This window comes from Poecilia latipinna, unplaced genomic scaffold, assembly GCF_001443285.1.
Source record: "Poecilia latipinna isolate Pla-1442-1.1 unplaced genomic scaffold, P_latipinna-1.0 Scaffold215, whole genome shotgun sequence".
In the NCBI taxonomy this organism is placed as follows: Eukaryota; Metazoa; Chordata; class Actinopteri; order Cyprinodontiformes; family Poeciliidae; genus Poecilia; species Poecilia latipinna.
In genome coordinates, this window is record NW_015112831.1 from 286384 (window position 1) to 308104 (window position 21721).

The 21721-nt window shown below is 39.1% G+C and overlaps 3 protein-coding genes and 1 long non-coding RNA gene across 9 annotated transcripts in view; 3 read left to right on the forward strand and 1 right to left on the reverse strand.

Moving 5' to 3' along the window:
* Positions 1 to 4377, forward strand: part of nin (ninein (GSK3B interacting protein)) — a 37001-nt gene extending 32624 nt beyond the window's left edge. For both annotated transcript variants that reach the window (XM_015031697.1, XM_015031698.1), the window contains 2 exons: positions 2922 to 3035; positions 3491 to 4377. In XM_015031697.1, the coding sequence (XP_014887183.1) occupies positions 2922 to 3035; positions 3491 to 3706 (330 nt within the window). In that variant the 3' untranslated portion in view covers positions 3707 to 4377. The remainder of the gene's footprint in view (positions 1 to 2921; positions 3036 to 3490) is intronic.
* A 768-nt stretch (positions 4378 to 5145) lies between these two features.
* sav1 (salvador family WW domain containing protein 1) lies at positions 5146 to 14269 on the forward strand. Of its 2 annotated transcripts, none has more exons than XM_015031705.1 (5): positions 5146 to 5468; positions 6325 to 6804; positions 11475 to 11826; positions 12656 to 12784; positions 13563 to 14269. In XM_015031705.1, the coding sequence occupies exons 1-5, from the start codon at positions 5375 to 5377 to the stop codon at positions 13777 to 13779; spliced, it is 1272 nt and encodes a 423-aa protein (XP_014887191.1). In that variant the 5' UTR covers positions 5146 to 5374; the 3' UTR covers positions 13780 to 14269. The 2 variants fall into 2 exon arrangements, with proteins under 2 accessions (XP_014887191.1, XP_014887193.1); XM_015031707.1 differs by having other exon boundaries at positions 5147 to 5468; positions 11556 to 11826.
* An 881-nt stretch (positions 14270 to 15150) lies between these two features.
* atl1 (atlastin GTPase 1) overlaps positions 15151 to 21721 on the reverse strand; it is an 18309-nt gene continuing 11738 nt past the window's right edge. For 2 of the 4 annotated variants that reach the window (XM_015031702.1, XM_015031701.1), the window contains exons 11-14: positions 21416 to 21487; positions 20887 to 21318; positions 19870 to 19884; positions 15151 to 18402 (exon numbers count right to left, since the gene is read on the reverse strand). In XM_015031702.1, the coding sequence (XP_014887188.1) occupies positions 18289 to 18402; positions 19870 to 19884; positions 20887 to 21318; positions 21416 to 21487 (633 nt within the window). In that variant the 3' untranslated portion in view covers positions 15151 to 18288. The remainder of the gene's footprint in view (positions 18403 to 19869; positions 19885 to 20886; positions 21319 to 21415; positions 21488 to 21721) is intronic. The other 2 variants (XM_015031704.1, XM_015031703.1) reach the window with 1 other exon arrangement.
* LOC106946979 (uncharacterized) lies at positions 18326 to 19803 on the forward strand. Its single transcript, XR_001424887.1, has 2 exons — positions 18326 to 18411; positions 19592 to 19803. It is a non-coding gene; the product is annotated as an uncharacterized LOC106946979 (long non-coding RNA).

Here is a 21721-nt window from a genome sequence, read left to right on the forward strand (position 1 = left end):
GCCCAGGGTGATGATAGTTTTTCTAGAATTTTGTTGGAAGCTTTGTATTTAAAAAAAAAAAAAAGTTTTATACAAAAGTATACAAACCCGTTGGAAGTTTTTCCTCAATAAATTACTTCCCAGTCTTTTGTAGCTTCTAACAGGTTTCCCCTCATCCATTTTCTTATCATTTGTAACAATGTTTCCTGGAAAAGACATCCCCCACAGCATGATGCTGCCACCACCAGATGTAGCGGTGTGTCCAGAACGCATTTTTTTGGGGGGGGGTGAGGGGGAGTTTGCATTTCAGACTCATCAGTGCAGTCAGCAACCAGGAAATACTTTAAAGTTTGCGATTGTAACGTGAATAAGCCCATCGGGTGTGAATACTTTCGCAACACGTCACATGTTGCAAAAGATGTGACGTGTTCTTAAAGATGGCTGAAAATGCAATAATTTTCCTATCAGTGTAATTTTTCAGACATCTGAGCTGAGTGATTTCTGTTCAGTTTTGGTTTTTTCCATTTTATTTTTTGTTCTTTCAGCTTAAATGCTGGGATCTCTGTGTTCTTTTTTATTATTATTATTTGTTGCTGCCGTCACACACATCACTATCCCAGCATCTTGTCTGTTCTCATGCCACACATGTAGTGTTTACTTTCTGGGTTTGGTGTCCAGTCCATTCAGACTGTTTGTGTCCCAAAACTCACTGTTCTTATTTAAGTTTCCATCTCTGGGCTGAAGGAGTTGAGCTGTGGTGATCATCTGGGTGTGGTCCTGGTTCCTGTTTATTTTTGTTGTTGTTGTTTCTGTCAAGCTAATAACATTAGATTTATGACTCTGATCATAAGCAAAAAAAAAAAAAAAAAAGTTAACTCTGTATACTGCAGACCTTTATACTAAAACTGAGTTGTGTTAAGGCTTCATCTATGTTCAGATAATATAACTATGAACTATTGACAGTGCCTTACAGGAGTATTTATCTCTTAAGCCACAAAAATATAATGTAATATATAATTAGGATTTTAAATGATCCAACACAAGAGAGTGGATGCATCTCCACTTTTTAAGTAGTTAGGTGGTTTCTAAGCTTTTTGATGAGATTTCCACTCCACACTTTTCATAATTTTTTGTAAGACAGTGAGAGCCAAGCTTTCTCTTGTTTCACTTTGTCTCGATAAATCACACCAAACGCATAAAAATGTGTGTTTGTTGAATAATGACCACAAAGTAATACAATTCAGAATAAATGAATACTCTGTGAGGCACTCGGGATCCAATGCCATCATTACTGGAATTATTATTGTTTTTCATAGTTTCATGGATTTTTTTTTTCTGTTTTTCTAGTTAATAGAATAGATTTATAGTTAACACATCTAGCAGACCTAAAAAAAAACTTGTAGACTGTGTGTGTGTGTGTGTGTGTGTGTGTGTGTGTGTGTGTGTGTACCAGGTTTTCATATCCTTATGGGAACCTATTTTTGTATACAATGTGGGGTTATGGGGACCATTGCTCCTTGTGGGGACATTTTCTTGATCCCCATGAGGGAAATTGTTGTTTTTTAGATTAGTGGTTAGTCTGTGATGGTTTGGTTCAGGGTAAAGGTTAAGATGAGGGTTAGATATGTGATGGTTAGGAGTATGGTAAGGGTTAGGCTGTAGAAATTAATGGAAGTCAATGTGGAGTCCCTGCAAGTGATGAAAACATGACTGTGTGTGTTGAGGGTTGGAGGAGAGGGTAGACCTCTGGTGAAGTGTTCCTGCCTTTTCTCTCCAGGGGGCGCCGCCAGAGCAACGGGCCGCTCACGCAGACAGCTGCAGGCGGATCGGTGGATTGTGACAGCCGCCGCTTTCCCCCGCGCTCGACTTCTTTAACACTTCTCTTCTCTTCTGACATATTTGAAGTCAGAGCATTAAATGTGATGCTCTCCCACATCCTGAACAAATGTGCCTGACTGAAAAGGCACAAAGCTGCGATTGTGTTTCTCTGCTGCTAGGGGGCAAAATGAGCAAAGAGAGATCCTGCCAGGGTATTTTTGTTTATTTTTTATTTTTTTTACCAAGCAATGTGAATTTAGAACAATGACACTTAAAGCTATGTTTACCAGACATATTTTAGAAAATGTAACTTTTTCGACAGATATTGACTGTTATAGTTTACTAAATTGGGTTGATTGCAGGGAGTTTTGATGTTGTATGTGTGGGAAGTTTCATTAGAGCACTTTTACTCTTTGTAATAAATGTGACCGGGTATTTAAATCCTCAGAGGCTAAATGGTGTGGATATTTGCCTTATTATTATGGAGAAAAGTTACGTTTTAGGTGCATTTTGTGCCCTCTAAGCCTCTTCATTTAATCACCCGACATGTTACTGTATGGTGTAAGACTTCTGGTGTTTTGTTTTCTTTCTGTTTAAGCTAGAAATGTTCACATGTCAGACAATAAATGTAGCTAATTATGTTGTCAACCTGTTTTTGTTGCTGCTGCGCAACCAAAGTGAAGTTTTTCTGTCACACGTTTATTTCACTTACTATTTTTGTAGTATTTATCTTTAATTGGTGTGCCATCATTGCCCTATTTATTTTTTGAGTTGTCACTTTTTTTTCTCCTCCATGTTGTATGGTTATTTATTTTTTCTTAAGTTTTATTTATACATTAAATTATTGATTTATTTTTTTTGTAGGCATATGTGAAATTTTTTTAAGCATATTTAATTTTAATTTATTTTTAAGGGATCACTTTTAGAATTGTACCGAAAATCATCCTCTGCAAAAATCAGTTGGAAAATAAAGCAACCATGTCGCAAAAAAAATCCAAATGTCTGCATGTTTTCTTCTTCTAGTCACACGTCTTTATTTATCACAACTTTAAAAATGAAATAAAAAATCACATTTTGCTACGTCTGCATTTTCTTGACTATATTTCTGGCTGTCTTCTCACCAGGATGAACGAGAGAGGAAGATGAAGAAGATGGAGGAACGCATGAGAGAAATCGAACTTTCACTCCATAACGTCAAGCTGCTGCTGAAGGAGAAGGTGACTCAGCTGAAGGACCAGGTATGTCATGATCTTCCTTAAAAAGTGGCTTCACATACCGGTAAAACCAACTTTTATAAGCTAAAATTAAGAAGACGGAAAGATGGATGAATAAATTCTAGTGAGCTCCTTTGTAGATGCTTGTGAAAATGTTTGGGCTTTTTTTTTTCTTCCAGTAACTGAAACTTTAAAAGTCAAAGTCAATTTTATTAATGAGAGATTAAAGGTTGTTTTTCAGGCTAAATATAAATCCAAACTACTTTTTTTTAAATAAAATGTTTCCATCATGTTTTACTTGTGAGAAGCTTTTACACCATATTAATATTAATATGTTCTATTTACACTTTATTTGAAAGTTTGACTGGCATAGAAAATAGTTTGTTTTTCTACCAGTTTGTCTGTGTCCACCTACTTTCCAAACAGAAAATCTTTTAACACGCGACTGGTAAATCATTTCATTTCTCCGACTCTTGCAGCTCCACAGGAACGGCAAAGCAGACGTGCTGATCAAGGACCTGTACGTGGAGAACTCTCAGCTGATCGAGGCTCTGGAAATAACGGAGCAGCGGCAGAAAATCGCAGAGAAGAAGAACTACCTGCTGGAAGAGAAGATCTCCAGCCTCAACAAGATAGTGCGAGACCTAAACCCGTCGACGCTCTCGTCGCTGCCGTACAACTACAAATGCCTGTAACGCGTCTCCTGAAACACTCGGCTCGTTTTGAAGGAGTTGGTCGTGCCGACTTTGATTAGGCACCGAACGTATGCGAACTACAGGGACACTTGTGCAACAGATGCAGGACAATTGGAGGGCTCAGACTTATGTAAACGTCGCTGCTAAATATGCAGGATCTCCATTTGTTTTATTCTTAACCGCAGCAGGTCGACAGACTTGAGTTTTTTTATTAACCAAATGTGAGGTCAAACGGTTGGCTAGTCATTTATTTTGTAGTGATTTTATCATTTTAAAACTATTTTTAAGCTGAAAAGTTGGCTACAAATAGGAAAACAATCCCACCTTTGCATACTCTGTACCATCTCTGTCCAAAGAGAAAAGCAACATTGATGTAAAATGTGTGTCTGTGTTGGTCCTGTAGACACAATGTTAGGAACGAACAGGAAGTAAAATCATGGACAGAATCATCAGTTTTGTAATGCGGACGATGTTTTTGCTTTTTATTTAACACTACCTGAAACTATGTGGACTATAAAAGTCTCGTGTGGCAATACTTAACGTTTATTTAATTATAATTAAGGGGGGAAAAAATGCAATAATCTGTTGCAATATGAAAAGTTGCCATCATGAATGTTTTTGAGCTGAAATGGTCTGTTACAAGTGCAAATAAAATGTATAGCATTCTGATAGTTTGTGGTCATTTTCTTCCTGATTCGAAATGCGATTCTCGTTTTTCTTCTGCTGTTTAACATATTCATCTATTGAGGTAACTGGAATTTGGATTAAATAGTGCTTGCTCCACCACCATATCCTGCAAAAGCTTCACACATGGTCAAATTTTTTATTAAATATTTTTTGATTATTGTCAACTTAAAAATAAGCCCCACAACTGGATCAAGTCGGGATTGTGGTGTATTGAGGAAGTATTACTACTTGACTAAAATCCAAAGGGTTGGAGTCTCAGTTGATGGCGTCTCAACTAAAGTTCTACAGCTTTTTATTTCTCTTTCTCACCGTTTATGTTTTAATTATGTTTTTTTATCTCTTTCTCATGCTGCTTTTTATTTTAATTATGTAAAGCACATTGAAATGCCTTGCTGAAATGAGCTATACAAATAAAATTTGATTGAACTTTTTCACCTTTTTTATGCTTCAATCACAAATTTTATTTTATTGTGGATTTCGTGATAAACCAACACACTGGTGGTGCAAAACTGTCAAAGGAAAAGTAGAAATAGTGTCATTTTATTTTTTTTATTGAAAAAGGAGTATTATTCTCTTATTCTGATACTATTAACACTTCATGATCAGTACATCTCCGTTACTTATTTTACTTTTAAGAATTTTATTTATAAATGTTTTCTCTCCACTTTAGTTATGCTCTACTTTGTTTTGGTCCGTCAATTCGCTACACTTCATCAACACGGCATTTAGTAGTGGTTGTGCTCAAACCGTCCTGCAGGGGGCGTGTGACCAGATTGGAGGACCAGCGCTGGGACAGGACTGCTGCTGCAGCATAGTCGCTCCCAGTGGCTACAGTTAGCTGGCTAACTGCTGCTAGCTGTTGGACAGCTGAAAATGTTTACTTTCTGCCAGTTGTTAACGGAGCGCAGGATGGTAGCAGCGTCGGAGGATTGTGCCATGACTTCCCAGTGTCTTCTTGATGACGTTCCCAAACTTTAAGTTATGCTCTCACGAAAGAAAAGTAAAAACGAAGCGTCAAAACCAGCTGAGGTACACGGGAAATATGTGAAGAAGGAAACGTCTCCGCTCCTCAGAAGTAAGCGCAACAAGTTGTTTGAGCGGCTAGCGCAGGTTAGCATACGTTAGCTCGCTAGCTAAAGTTAACTAGTGCCTGGCTGTACTTAGCTAATGTAAACCAACACATTGAGATGAGAGTATGGAAACATTTAACCACATCATTATGATTTAGAAACTGATTTGCAATGTAATGTACACTGTATGTATTCAGGTAGGATGCTAACAAAGTAGTCCGGTGCTAAATGAAAATCTCATTAACTTTATGTTATGAAAGAGGATAACAATTCTGACGATAACTGCTGTAAATTAAATACACCGGACCTTTTATTTGCCTTAGCAACATTTAGATAAGTTATCTTTTCTTTTTAACTCCTTAACTAAAGCTAAGGTCCTTAGAAATGTAAAAGCCTAACTGTTCTTCTATTTAAATGCCTAATTAGCTTGTTGACAAAACAGAAGAGTTTCAATGAGGGTTTAGATATACTGCCATAAATAAGCTTATTCTGTCAATTTTTTGTTATTATTTAATGTGTTGTGGTTTTTAACTTCAGGTTTAAAGTAATCTTTTAATTTGACCAACATTTTTCTTCTAACTGGAAGAAGTTAGTTTAGGATGCCAGAGTTCTAGAGGTTCTCTGTGAAAAGTTAAATATTGTGAAAGCAAAACGTCCATTGGAGTTCATTGCAAAAGATGAACGGTTCGGCAATTTGAGAAGCATGTTGTTTCTGTAGTGTCTTCAGTTCATTCTCTAATAAAATATTTCTTTTGACACTTCTGGGATCTGCCCACCAATTTCTAATACAAATATATAGTTTTTGGACTATAGTCTCTAACTCCTGACACTGTTAAGCTGACCTTTGTTGATGTCTTGCAGATCTTATGCCCTCATTCATCCGCCATGGACCCACTATTCCCAGACGAACAGAGGGGCCCCCACCGGAGATGGCGTCCTCTTCCTACTCTGTGGCGAACAGCAGGGAATCGGTCGTGTCCCGCAGCAAGAGCGTCCTCCGTGCACCCGTGCAGAGGACGCCACATGAAGTGGCCCGCAGAGAGAGCCACCGCATGTCAGCGCCGCCGTACCTGCCTCGCAGTCTGGGAGATCTGTCCCATGAGTACCGCGGCTCAACGCAATCCTTCCTCACCAATGTGGGCCCCATGTCGGAGAATGGAGATGCTGCCAGGTATTACTACCCAGCTGAACCCTATTATGAAAACCAGCAGCAGCAGCATCAGCCCAGGAGAGTGCAGGAGCGCTTCCCTGATGACTATAGATACTATGAACACAATGAGCACAACTTCCAAAGACTCCCCCACCAACACCACTCCCCAGGGCCAAGCCGACCCCCTTCAGGTAACAGGAAATGCTTTCTAATTAGTAGTTAAAAAGTCATAAACTAAAAGTGATATTTTTCAAGATGTTACAAAGGCTACAGATTTTACCTGCACACATTCATTTTGAAGTCTTATTTGAGAAGTTTTTTCAATAAGTTTGTAATGGCAGGTCTTGTGGATGGAAAGTAAACCTTTCAAGTCTGAGGACTAATCAGACGCCTGCTGATAGAGCTTCAAACAGTCAATCAACTTGCAATTAATTCTCAGTGGTTTAATTAAAAATTGTTCTGACCGATTAACTGATTTTGTCCGCTTAGATCTTTTTTTTAGTGCGGTAGTTTGGCCTCCATCCAGAAGAGGGCACCACTGGCTGTCCTTAAGTGGAACCAGTTGTTACAAAAACAAAGATGGTGGGGCCATACTAGTACAGGAAAGAGGAACTGTTCAAACAGTTTGGGATGAAAAAATTACTTTTTGCTGTTCTTTTTGAAATATAAACACTTAATAGCGCTCATTCATCTGAACTGAATGCACAGAGCACCATCAGCTTCTCATTCAAAAATTATTTATGTACTACGATAACAGAAAAGTGGAGGGGATAACAAAGAATATATGAACATCTGTTTGTTCATGACAGATTAAGTGCTTGACAAATTCATATTTCTTCTATTCAGCAACCTAAAAGGCTCCTGTTTTGTTATATTTTATAAATATGCCTCAGTTTAATAATGCGAGAAATCCACAATTTTCTGCTTATTCAGTCAGTATTTAATACAGCTGTCACAAAATAATGTTAAAATTTAAGTTTTATTCAAATTCAGTTTATTATTTAAAAAAATTTGACCCTTTATGTTACTGAATGGCTGTCGGCCCTCTTTTTTAAGAGCTTTTTAAGAAAATGCCTGCTATCAAAGCTCAATCAGCTTTCGATAAACTCATTGATCAATGACTTGCATCCCTACCTGCCAGTTATATGGAGACTTAACACATGGTTTAGTCAAAGTAACCTCTCTGATAAGCTCCGTTTTAAATATTGCTTATGGTTTTTGAACCACAAGCAGATGACTAAAATACAAGCCACCGGTTTCCAATTCAACAGAGTCACTGTAGTTCATGGTTTCATCCAGATCACATGTTGTCATAAGAAAGCTCCACACTGTAAACAGTAGTACGTTGCGAGTGTAAATTTACCCCCCGAGAGTAAAATTGTATGCGGCTTGCAGGAATTTTCCACTTCTCCTCGAGCAGAAACCCTTTTATTATGTGGCCGTCTTGTTGATGCGTCCCGCCTTTTGCATATCGTTCAGCTCTTTTTGAAGTGAAGTCAAACAAGTGTTGGAGTCTCTGCATTTAGAAAAAAAAATCTCTCCATTTGCCAATAACTTTCTGCTGGCAAACTAGTAATTTCAAGTCAAAAGCCTCCGTTTTAAATGGCTCCCATGCACTGATCTCTTTGTAACTGCATGTCATCCTGATGCGGATTTATAAAAATGCATGTGTGTGTCAGAAGAAAGAGCAGTGTCATTTTCATCCCTTTTACTTTTCGCGACACTCTAAAATGAGCTGCTGTCATCTTGACTTGACACTAATCTGTGAGGTATTCTTGCACATTGTCTGGATTGTGTAGCATTTAACATTTACTCATTGTTCAAATTTTAGACTGCCAGCTAACTTCCTTTTTCATTTTTGTCCTCATCTCCCTCCTGCTCAGGTTGTCAGATGATGACACTAATTAGTTAGCAAAATATTTGTGGCATGGAAGGCAGGGTGTTACTTAATCAGAAGTGCAGCTACACTGAAGGTGACTATTTTCATTTAGATGTCTGCCGCTAACACATTTAGCCAGTCATAATTTCTCTTTAAGAACTGCGGAATGAGAAGATATAAGAAACGTATTTAGTCCAGCTTTGATGCTGTTGGTCAGAATTGACGTCACGATGTGTGAGAAACTAATTTCTGTAAAAACTGTGTTTTACTAAATTATTTGGACTTGCCATTTTTAGCATAATCCGTTAGCATGTAGCTCACTTACGTCGTCTGACTAAAACAGTGGTCTGGCTGCACTTTGTTCAGGTTTCCTGTTATCTGCGGATAGTCTCCATCTTTTTGCAGCACTCGTGTGTGATGCATTCACTGATCAGAAAAAGAGCTGAATATTGGGTTTCCAGCATAACGGCCTCCTCTTCCTCACACTTTCTTATCCTATCTTACCAAATAAATGTCCACGAGTCTTTTTATTGTATATACATTTTTATATTGTTGTTTTTTCCCAAACAACTTACAACTCAAACAAATTAATTAGTGGGAACTAGTGGTGTGCCGATCGATCGGCCAACGATCATAATAGGCCGATTTCCCTGAAAAAGTGTATGATCGGTGATCGCCGATCACGGTCTCTTGTTGCCGATCACACAAACCGATCACCTGCATCTCATTTCCCAGCCTGCCTGTGCAGCTGGTCTCCTCTTTCCTTCACTCTGCTCAAACGCGCAACAACAAATCCTAAGCGAAAATGAAGTCATTACAGATGGTTAAACAATGATCCAGTTTGGTGACATTTAATGAACACTTGAAGAAGCAATATTATGAGTGTTCCGAGCACATAGTGGTACTTTTTTATAGCATAATCAAATAACCATGATACCTTCAGCTGTTAGAAAAAAAGGCTGTATTTATCAAACATTATTGCTTAAAAGAAATTTGACTGCACAATTTAACACCTTGAAATTCGCCTTCAGGAAGTCATCACATCATTTTCCCCGTTAAGCCGTTTACAAATGTTCTGCAAAACAGCTGAGAAGTAGTTTGTGTGATTTGAGGATTGGGCATACTAGTTTAAATAGTAGTTTAAAAATAATAGGGAAACATCCATCAGGTGATTGTTCCTATTGCGGGGAAACAGAAGGAGTAGAACGTGTGTTGATTTATTGTAGAAAATATATAAAATAGAGGAAAGAATTGGAAAGGGTGATGGGGATTTCAGTAACTACGGCTAATTTATTAGGGAACCATCAATCACATGCTATAATTCAAGCACTTATTAAATATTTAAAAGATACAATATTAGCTGAGAGGATTTAGTATGTGTGTGTGTTTGGGTGTATATGTATATAATTTAGTTATTTTAAGATTTGAAGATGTATCGGAAAAAAATAATTTCTGAATTACATCTGGCGGTAATGCACAAAGTTTGTAAGCTGCCAGAAAAAGCTATAGAAGAAGAAGTAATTAGTGTGATGAGCTCAGCAGCTGCCAGTTCCACCAGGTGTTTCCTGATTGCTGCACTGCTTGACTGAAGGTGACTAAAGGAGCTGAGTGGAAAAGGTGCTTGGTGAAAGCAAGTATTTAGACAACCCCAAATGGCGAAGTTAAGGGCTTTTACAAACTTGCCTGAAATAGCCGAAGAAACTGAAATATCGGAAGAAACTGAAATATCTGAAGAAACAGGTATGTTTTTGATTAGGGAATAATCTTATGATATAAAGCTAGCATTCAATTTAGATAATACTGCCCCTTTAAAAAAAATCTAATTTGATTTCCCCTTCTGACTGCCAGTACAATGCAAGAAGCCAAAAATTGATTTTGAAGTTGATTTATGCATCAACAGTTAATTACTATAAAACTTGTATATGAACTTATGAGAAGTCTTCATGCATTAGAATTACAGTACCTGGCCAAAGGATTCTCCTTTAATTTTTGTTCTTATGAGGACTACAAACTTGAATGTATTTTGTTGGGATTTCATGCAATGCAGTGATCAACATCTCGGGTGTGAAAGTGTTAAACAATTTTTCTTGCACGCCACAAATTTGACGTTTATGGAATAGCAACATTGTTGAGGTAAAACTAAAATGTACAGGTTTCCTCAGGCGATGGACGGGACAAACGTTGCAGTTCTGGTCACATTTTATTTGTAAAAAAAAAATGTTCATTTTCTTTCCGATTCACATTGTCCCACTACTTTGTTATGCAACGACAATGTTTGTAGTCGTTGCATAACTGTGACCCTGCGTAGTGAGTCTTTATCTTAAGAAGAAAAAAAAAACTAAAGTTAAGCATGATGATGAGGTGAAGAAAGAGTACGCTTTTCTGGAGCAGAAGCACATTCCATTCCTTCACTCAGCGGCTGGCAGAGAGCTCCAGCTCTGTTGCCCTGCTGCTGTCACTCTCATGCAGAATTTATCCAACTTTAGTTCCCGTTTTCATTTCCTTAACTTTTCCAGAATTTTTCAGCCCCTCTCCTGGCTCGCTCGCCAGTTCCAAAGTCTTGATACTTGTCTGCGCAGCTGGTGGCTAATAAAAGTAGCTTTTAGGAAGCTGGCAGCTTGCAGAAAGTGTTTAGGAGGTTTACCATTTTGTTCTTGTGCGTTTGGCTGGTGTTGGAGAGACGACTGACTTCCTGTCCAAATGTAAAACACTCCCATTTCCTTCTATTCCTCCAACATTCACAGTTGGAGGATTTGTCACATCAGTCAAAATGATTTACAACTCTGCCCACGTTTAGTTTTACTTCCAAACTGCATTCATCGTGCCTTTAGCAGCGATTCTCAGCCTCCTTATCTTACCCTGCTGTATGTTTAGTCGCCCCATTAGATGACCTTTTCAGCAACAGCACATTCCTCTCTTTTAAATGACACTTTCCCACACAAGACAGGAAGACATTTTTAAATGTCTCCTTTTTCCCAGAAGTGCCGTTAGCTGACCGCTGCTGTGCTGCAAATTTGCTCGGACGTCTCTGCTGCTTCAGTCAGAAAGGTTTGTTTTCCTCAGGCATAGGTCGAATACAGGCTAAGTCTCTGGGGAACCTCTCCAGCCTGACCGGAGAGGACATCCCCCTTCCGGCCGGCTGGACCCTCGACTGGACCATCCGCGGCAGAAAGTACTACATCGACCACAACACCAACACTACACACTGGAGCCACCCTCTGGACAGGGAGGGGCTCCCTCCGGGCTGGGAGAAAGTAGAGTCTGCTGAGTTTGGGGTCTATTATATGGATCACATTAACGAAAGAGCACAGTATCGACATCCATGTGCCCCAAGGTAATCCTATAGTGACGCATTTCCATCTACTGAGCCCATTTGTGTTTTTTGTTCTTTTTGTAAATCATTGTTCTATCAATTTAGCTTTTCTCTTTAGGCAGTTTGAATACACTTAAGTTAGCTTGGAACCTAAATCTGTAATCATTTTTAGTATTTGCGACTATTTTTGATAACTTTTAGACCGGTGGTGTCCAAAGTTGGTCCTGGAGGGCCGGCATCCTGCATGTTTTGGGTCTCTCCCTGGTTTAACACACCTGGATCTAATGATGGCTCATTAGAGGCCTAAGGAGAACACTGACCTGCTGAGGACATTGTTTCTACCAGCAGGGGGAGAACTAGAACATGCAGGATGCCGGCCCTGTTTTAGACCCTCATTAATTCAAGAGATTAAAAACACAAAAGGTATTTTTTGATTTGTCAAATGTTTCTCTTTGTTCTTGTATAGATTTTTTGACTCATGACCTTATGAGATTACAAAACCAAAACTACTCCAAGAAAAGGTAGTGGATGGCAACAAGTGGTTTGTTCCTCAAACGCTCTTTCTGAACTTAAAGACCACATTGAGTTAACACCTCCTTACATCCAGGTTGTAAGAATTTTTTGAATCATTTTGTCTTTTTCCGACAAATGAGCAACATATTTTTCAATCAAGTCTGAAGTGTGTTCAAGAATCAAACCACCTGTAGCCACACGTGGCCTTTTCTTGGAATATTTTGGGGGCTTTGGATCTTTCATTTACATAATTGCTCCTTATTTACAAACCAATAGTAAGCTGATTCCATAAATCATTTACTATTCATGACATAAATTTTTATTTTTTTCTTTCCAGCGTGCCTCGCTACGATCAGCCGCCGCCGCCACCTCCTGTGATCCATCAGCCAATGCTGGTGCCGGCTAACCCGTACCATGCGGCTGAGATCCCAGACTGGCTGCAGGTGTACGCCCGCGCACCCCTCAAGTGAGTACAGACTGTGGAGTTAGCAGGAGTGTTTTTTTTTTGTCTAAAATTGAAAATAATAAGAAATTATTTTTGTCTTTTACTGCAACAAGGTATCTGAATCCTTAAGACTTAAATGAATTGGAAAAGTTTCCCTTAAATCAATGTAAATTTTAACTTGATTTAAGTTTACCTTAAATTTAATCAGTTTTTAAATGTATTCTATGTGGTTTATTTTTTCTCTTTTCTGTCAAACGTTTGAGTTGCATGTAGACAAATTAATTAAATTCTATGACTTGCTAGCTGCTAATGTACCTTTCAAAGCTAGATGGCCTGTTTGCACTAAATTAAAACGGGCAGTTTCCCAAAGCTAGCTAGCAAATAGGCTAGCTAGCATACTTGCACTATATTAAAGCACAAATGTTTTTAAAATAAGAGATTTTTAGCTATCTAGTTATCTTTTTGTGTCTCCTGAACAAGTATTTATCAGCAGTTTGGTTGTCTTGGCCATTGGCTCACTTCTGTTGCCAACCTACATGCTACATTTATTGTTAAAAAAAACAACTTGGCACTACTGCTCTATAAAATACATTTTTCTTTTGTTCGCTTGTCATTATTCCTGGCCTTAAAGTTCATTCACAGCTGTCTTAAAAGTTTTAGATTTGTATTGGTGAGACCTGCAGAAACCCTGAGCAAATTGTCATATTCACACCGTAAAATTTGCACTCCTTCCTGAGCTCATAACAAACCATCTTTATTCTTTAACACTTTATTCTTCCCCCCTTCTCCCTCTCTCCAGATACGACCACATCTTGAAGTGGGAGCTGTTCCAGCTGGCTGACCTGGACACGTATCAGGGCATGCTGAAGCTGCTGTTCATGAAGGAGCTGGAGCAAATCGTCAAGTTGTATGAGGCATACCGCCAGGAGCTGCTGACGGAGCTGGAGGCCCGCAAACAGCGGCAGCAGCAGTGGTACGCCCAGCAGCCCAACAAGGGCTACGGCGGGAACATGTGACGGCCGTTCTGCTGTGTGACGAGGAATGCCTTTGCTGAGGTTGCGACGGTTTGGGGAGTGGTCCTTGTTTTGCCTTTGATATCGAGATTGACTCGTAAATTACTTCCTTACCAAAAAAAACCCCATAAAATCCGTGCCTTTTTGCTCGATCCAAATATATAAATATAAATATGCCAGCCAAGAAGTTGAAGCACTTCCTGACGGGGAGGAGAAGAGGGAGAATCAGCTCAAGTGATGCTCACTTTATGAATGACTGGAAAAGAAAAACACTAGAATGAAGACGTCGCCGGCGGACGCTGCTGCTTGTGGCGTTGGGAACCACCAACCTGAGATGTGAATGATGGTGCAATTTTTTCTTTTTTTTTTTTTTTTTGTTTCAGGACTGGGAAGCACCAAGTCTGAAAGTCTGGATATTTGCTGCGAAACATCACAAAACTGTGCCTTTAATAAAATAAAATGCATCAACTTTCTAGTTTTTGCTCATATGCCAACATCATCTAATCCGTCTTTTTTTTTTTTTTTTTTTTCCTGCGAAAAATGACCGGCAGCTTCTTTTATTTAAGCTTTTTTTTTTTTCTCCCTTTTGCTTTGTAACCATCATAAACTAAAACGATACTCCATAAAGTAAATAAACATGCATTGCTCTTGTTTTCTGACGTTCTGTACACTAAAAGACAATCCAAAGGTTTGTGTGATTTATGAGACTTTGTGAAACACAATTGATGCTGCCGTTCATCTGACATGACATCACTACAAATCGGGAATATTCTTGTTTTTCTGTGTTTGACAAAAATAAGCTATTGGACATTTTACCATATCCTCTCTAAATGACATAAAGTTTGCCAGAAAGAACCATTTACAACTTAAACTGCTGTGAATCTTTCTTTGTTTTTGGAATGGATGTTTTGGGTGACTTTACTTTTGGGTAAGTTCCCAGCCTTGTTTTGGGATGCTCAGAAATAATTTTATATGCACCGAAGACCGCTTGATGTGGGGGGGAAAAAATCAACAAAGTGAACTTTTAGTGAACTAAAGGTCTCACCTGTGTCAATATACACTGCTCAAAAAAATAAAGGGAACACTCTAACACATCCTAGATCTGAATGAATGAAATATTCTCATTGAATACTTTGTTCTGTACAAAGTTGAATGTGCTGACAACAAAATCACACAAAAATCAATGGAAATCAAATTTATTAACCAATGGAGGCCTGGATTTGGAGCCACACACAAAATTAAAGTGAAATATTCCCTTTATTTTTTTGAGCAGTATATTTTTTTTCCAAAGCAGACTGTTAAGCTATGCAACCTTGATCCATTTTAAGAGCAAGAATTTGATCCCAGAGTTTAAATCTGCTGTGGATTTTCTCGCGTTGCATTCAGGCTCGCGTACATTCATGCACTTCTTTTGAGTTTAAAATTCCTCAGCAGGTTGCAGAAATATAATTTCGTTGCCTCCAACAAGCTTCTGGTGGGATATTTGGCCACTCTTTTTAGTTGGTTTTCTGATAAAGGCAACTTTTAAACAGTCCACAGATTTTCAATTGTGTTCAAGTCAGAAACTTAATGTTGGGCTGTTTCATCTTTTCCAAAATCAGTTTTGGTTCACCCAACCCCCTCATGTGACTCGTCCAGTGTGCAGAAGTGTCTTTAAAGGGTGTCTTTTTTTGTGTGCTACCTTGGACTTGCATTTTGAATTTAACTGAACATAAACATAAAATAGTTTAATAAAATCAGCTATCGGTGATAAAAACAGTCTTCGCATCAGTTCAGCACTTTAACGGGCAGCTGGTTTGTGAAAGTGGTGGTTCTGGTTATTGTAAAACATGAATTCTCCCCAAAATATCCTAAAATATAAATCCAACTCCAGTTAAATTTAATTTCAAAGCACTCCTGTTTTAAATTATATTTTAAAGTATCACTTTTTTGTTTGGTCATTTTTTTTGAAGGGTTTTACAACTCTGGAAATGAATTTGTTGACATTGAGGGCAAAAATGTCTGTTTGCACTGGAGTTGTTGCTGCTCCTTGATTGTGTAACTTTTGTCTGTTTGGATTAGAGAAAATCCACTATAAATTTAAAGTAATCTACCCTACTTTGAAAGAAAAATCAATCTGTTCAGACAAATCACTAAAAGAAAAAAAACCCTAAGTAAATGGCAGGTATATAAATTTCTCAATCAGGAGTTAAATAAGGATGCTGCATTTGAAAACTAAACTCAGATTCTCTCCAAATTATTCTATAAAAAAAAATCATGTGAAAGGTTTGTTTTCGTTAATTTGGTCCAACTTTATTTATCTCTTGGTGACAAATTGCAGTGTGCTGAAGCCAAACAGCTAGTTTGAAAGATGTCGACTTGTTTAACACTTGCCTTTAAGCGTAGGAGAGGGATGATGTGGGGGAAAAAAAACGTTAAAAGTGTTTTCTATCTCATTCGAAACAAAACGACTTCTCTGACTCATGAAAAGGAACACCTAAAACAGTCAACGTACGGGATTTTAAGAAGCAAAACGATCCGATTGAAAGCCTCCTTGATGCTGATTACACCCTGTGGAAGACTGTAGAGACCAAGCAGTGAACTCAAAGCATCCACACACCAAAAAAAAAAGTCTGTCACCATCAAAAAGCTTTGTGTTTACGACGAATGTGAGCTCGAGGCTCCTCTTGTCACCACGCGACTGAGTTTTTTCGCTCAGAGGGTTCAAGTTACGCGTGTTAAAGATGACAGATGAGATCTGGAATGAGGAGCCTTTTCCCAAAGCCGGGCCTGTGGCCACGCCCGGCAACATCCAGCTTTGATTCCTCTGCGGGCGCAGAACGGCTACATTCCTGGGATTTGCTGGAACATTCAGCGAGAGACAGAACAACGGGTCCGTCGGCCTCCTGTTTGTCATGATAGACGCTAAACACACACACACACGTACACAACCTCTCGACTTCAAAAGCCAAACACACATGCACTGGGATAAAGAAGAGATGCTGCACAAATGCGAAGCTGCAAGCGGAATAAAAAGATGAGATGATGATGATGATGATGATGCCAGTCGTGTTCTGGGAACTTGGAACTGTTGCTGCATTGAAACGCCTCAACTTCTCCTGGAGCATTTTCAAAACATACAGTGCCTTGGAAAAGCTTTCACCTTGAAACCTTTCCACTTTTTGTCACGTTTATAACCACGTTCTTCAATGTTTTTTATGATAAAATACCAAAAAGTGTCACAATTCCAATTGTAATTGAGTAAAAGGTTGCATCTCATGCAAATGAAACATAACCAACTAAAAAAAATTAATAAATATGGCAAGTAGTGCACTAAAAGTAAAAATATTTCACTCAACAGGAAATATTGTGCTGGGAGTGTTAAATTATGCAAAAGTTCAAGTGCACGGTAGTGGCAGCATCATGCTGTGGGGATGCTTTTCTTCAGCAGGTTATAGGAGGCTGCTTAGAGTTGATTCAACTCAATAAAATGAAAAACAAAAAAACAATGTTATTAATCCCTAAAGAAAATTCATAACAGAAGCTATAAGACTGGAAACTGAATTTCACCTTTTAGCAGGTCAGCTATTCAACACAATAGTGCATATGAGGACTAGAGGGGCCTAGTCAAAGTCATTGCCACTGGTCAATGACTTTGAGAATCGGTGTGGCAAATTAAAAAATTGATCTTCACAAATGCTCTTCATCCTAGCTGATGGCGCTGCCAAGAAAAGAGGGGAAAATGCAGCTGAATAGTAGAAAATGATAGAAAGTCCCAATAAAATACATTGAAGGTTTGTGGTTCCAACATGACCAAAATCTGCAAGGCACTGCATTGCCTCCAACTAAGACCGTACCTTTGTGTGTCTGGATTTACCCAGGCTGACACAGATGTAAAAAATAAAAAATAAAAATAAGACAAAACATTTACATTTTATGGCACAATACCACTTTGTCACAACCGTTAAAACATATAGATATATTCTTTTAAAAAGTATACCTGAATTCTGAGCTTAAAGATGAGAAACATCAACATGCAGATAATGCTGCTTCATTATTCAACACACTGTACATAATTTGGCCTTTTGCAGATCTTAGATATAAACAGCACGAAACCCTAAAGAACTGAACGTTTGTCACAAGTGGCTATTTCAATAAAGTCAGCAACACTTTTGGGGGGAGGGGGGAGAAGAATAAGAATTGCCCCGGCATTAAACGACTGAGAAATCTTGTGTGATATGAAATAAACAGCAGACTCGGAAGTCTCCTCCAGTTGAGTGCCCAGAGACAAAAAAGGTGAAAGACGACGGTGAAAGACTGGCGCCCACGCGACGACTGACGCCCATCACCGCGGCGGCGCTCCGACATTTCTGATGCATGAACGTTGTAAAGTTCAATATAAGGATTAAAGTAGTGACTGGATTTGTTGGCCGCAGCAGCAGCCGACGCCAGAGTAAAGAAGTGCCCAACGGGTGAGGAGGATGTCCATCCCAAACAAAACAAAACAAAAAAAGAGTCCCTGCTGCGTCATCATCAGTCCTTCTTCTTGTCCCGCTCCTCGGCGGCGTCGTCCGCGTGCGCTCCGGGGAAAGCGTGGTGGTACAGGTGCCGGTGATTGGCCGCTACATTGTACAGCTTGTGCAGAGCCTGGGGACGGTAAATGAACAGTTAGTTGTTTTATTCAGAAATTACCGACATCACGGGATTTGCTTTGCTTAACAGGAGAGCTGGTGACGTGAACGCAAATAATTTATTTACTTCCGCATTTAAGCTAGCGATTCAACAAGCAGCGATGCTTCTCTTGTCTTCATTAGCTAGACAGACGGACAGATATTTCCCTAAAATACAAAGATAAACGTCTAATTACATGCTTCATGCATACTAAGTAAGCCTGACATGGACAATAAATAAAAAAATGAGCATGCTTTGTGTGTGTGGTCTGCTTAATCTTTGTACAAATGCTGGTTTTTAGTATTACTGAAGAATCGCCATTTTGAAAAGTGACGAACATTTGAAAGTGTAATTAGTTTGCACTTTTTTTATTTTACTAAAGTCTTAGCTGGCAGTTTGCCTGTTTTTCCTGTCTATGCCAAAATAATTAATATGTTTTGAAGTAAAATTTTGTTTTGTTGAGCCTTCATAATCAATTGTAGTTACTCTTTCAGTTGTTTTCTGTAATTATTTCAGATATTTAAAATGTCCTCCAGTTCCAGTGTTAAATGTTATTTGGAAATTATAATTTATTGAGCTTTCTTTAGGGTTTACTTTTATTATTTTGCCTTTATCAATGCACCAGTTGAAGATGGCCTCAAAATGATAATATTAATGTTTATCGAAATAATTTCTGGGATAATTTATTGTCCAGTTATAGCAGGTTTCAAGAGTATTCAAGCATTCTCACCCCATTAACCTTTTAACATTTTGATTTTACAATCTGATATGTTTTCTTTTTATTATTTTTTGCATGATTGGTCATCACAACCACATCAAGAAACTGACATTTTTGCAAAATCAGTCAGATCAATTAGATACCCAATTAGATTTAGGTCTGGCCTTTGACTGGACCATTCTAACACATGAATATGCTTTGATATTAACCCTCGGCTGGATGTTTTCGGTCATTTATCTGCAGGAAGACGAACCTCCACCTCAGATTCATTTTTTATTTTTTTTTTTGCAGCCTTTAGCATGTTTCCTTCCAGGAAATGCCCACAGCATAATGCTGCAACCACCCTTTTCATTGTCAGAATGAAAAAATTACGCCCATTGATTTTATTAAGTGGCATCTGAGTAAAATAACGATAACTACTTGTGATTTTCCTTTTTATTTCCCCAGTTTCTTCATACTTTCATAGGAGTGAGAAAACCTGCATCCACCAAGCCGAAGAGCAGAGATGCCATCTTGTGGCTTTCACACTCTCGCTACCAGCAGACAGTGTGAAAGCCAGCATCAGCTGTGGCATGGGGGGGCGCACAAGGCAAGACATGTTTATGGAGCAACAAGAAAGGACTTGATTACCTACACTAATTTAGAAAAATAAAAGCAGACACAAACGCGAGTTGTCGTTTGGTAAGCAGATGCATTAGCTCTCCTGGCTCTTCGGAAAAACTCACCTCATTCGTGCTCCCCTGCAGAAGCATTAAGAGAGATAAGCACACGTAAAGTAAGTGGATAAGATGCACAACTAAAACACAGATTAAGCAACAACGAAGAGGAACTTAATCTGGTCGTAAAATGGAAAAAAGTAAAATTGTCAGTATTTCCAGACTTTATTCCCTTTCTTATTGTCTAAATATTCCTCCCTTTCTTTCCTTCTTTTCCTTTTTGTGTTCTTCCTGTCTTTCCTTTCTGCTGTTCCTTTCTCACTTTCCGTGTTTTGTTTTATCCCTTCCCTCCCTTGTGTTATTTATCTCCATCCTTCCTTTTAACCATTTTCACAGAAACTGTATGCACCGAACCCAATGTAGGATTTACTGCCACCTAGTGGATATAAATTGTGTGTTTGCTGATGATTTGTTTTTTTGTTCTTTTGGTTTTTGTTTTTTTTTTTTGGTTTTTTTTGACCACAAATGAATAAACTACAGAACCTATAATTTCATTCCTTGGCAAAACACAACAAATATCTCAGTCAAATGCAGCTTAAAATATGAATCTTTGTTGTTTTTTAAAATCTTCAATCACAAATTGGATCTATATGGAGAAATCAATACATTTTTATTGCAAATTGCTTAGTAGAAATGTAGTTTAGACGATGACCAGACTTTAGAAAGGGGCAGTAACCCAGGGCTCTATTTTTTAGGGGATGTGGGACACAGATTTTTTTTTTTAAATGCATGTTTTGCTGACTTTGCACTTTATATAAGAGTCCACTATGAACATTAGCAATACTCAAGTATTTGAAATTATGAAGTTATACAAATTTTTTTTTGGGGGGTGGGGGACATAATAAACCCACCACCATTAGCTGCTATCATCAGTTCTTACCCAAATACGTATAGAACTACCTATTAATTCACTGTAATTGCATTAGAAAGAAATCTTTCTTCAGTGGAAGGACCACCAACACGGGTTCCCACACCCTCGTAGATCCGGTCCCGCTCAGAAGTTTGGATTCAGTGAGTTTCACCCACCTGGTCCCACAGCGCCCCGGCCACCTGGTCGATGACGGCGCCCAGTTCCCTGTACTCCCCGGAGTAGCGGATGTAGGCCCAGGTGCAGAGCGTGATCAGCGCCAGGCCCAGGATCATGTTGCACAGGCTGGCGATGATGTCCACGCCCACAAAGCCCGTGATGCCCGCCGCCACGTACATGACGAAGATGACCACGAAGAGCGTGGCCGGCGTGCGCGCGGCGTGGAAAATGTTCTTGGAGTCGTTGTGCTTGATGTACTGGACGAACACCTCGTCGATCTCGCCCTCCAGCTGCTGCAGGTAGCGGCGGCTGAACTCCTCGCCGCCCATCTTCTTGACGCCGCGGAAGAGCTGCAGGGCCTCCTCCCTGATGGCCCCGTGTCGGTTCTGCAGCTCACTGGGGGCCAGGAAGGGCCGGTCGCCCCCACAGACCTGTTGGGGGAGGGGGGCAGAGAGGCATGTGGATTAACGGGAAAGGAAGTTGGGAATTTGGCGCTCACGTTTACCCAGGCTGCTCGTTTCCACCGACCTCCTCCATTTTTTTGTTGTACAGATCCTTCGCCGCTGCGACTGCTGCTAAGTTGTTGGCCTCTGCTGTAGCCTGAATGAAAACACAGACAATACAGTGAAACAAACAGTGAAACACAAGATGAGGCGCAATGCAATAAATCCAGAGAAAAAAACAACAACAGTTAAACACGGAAAATATAGAGAACATGTGTAATTAGACCAGGGATCTCCAACCTGCAGTTCTTTGGACCTTCCTGAGTAACTTTGGCAAAAAAAAAAAAAAAAAAAAAAAATGGTTTTTTTTTTCAAAAAATAAAAAAATAAA

Coding starts and splice junctions, on each gene's coding strand:
- sav1 (XM_015031705.1), top strand. CDS start 5,375: ATGCTCTCACGAAAGAAAAGTAAAAACGAAGCGTCAAAACCAGCTGAG. Junction 5,469..6,324: donor AACGTCTCCGCTCCTCAGAA/GTAAGCGCAACA, acceptor GATGTCTTGCAG/ATCTTATGCCCTCATTCATC. Junction 11,827..12,655: donor CGACATCCATGTGCCCCAAG/GTAATCCTATAG, acceptor TTTTCTTTCCAG/CGTGCCTCGCTACGATCAGC.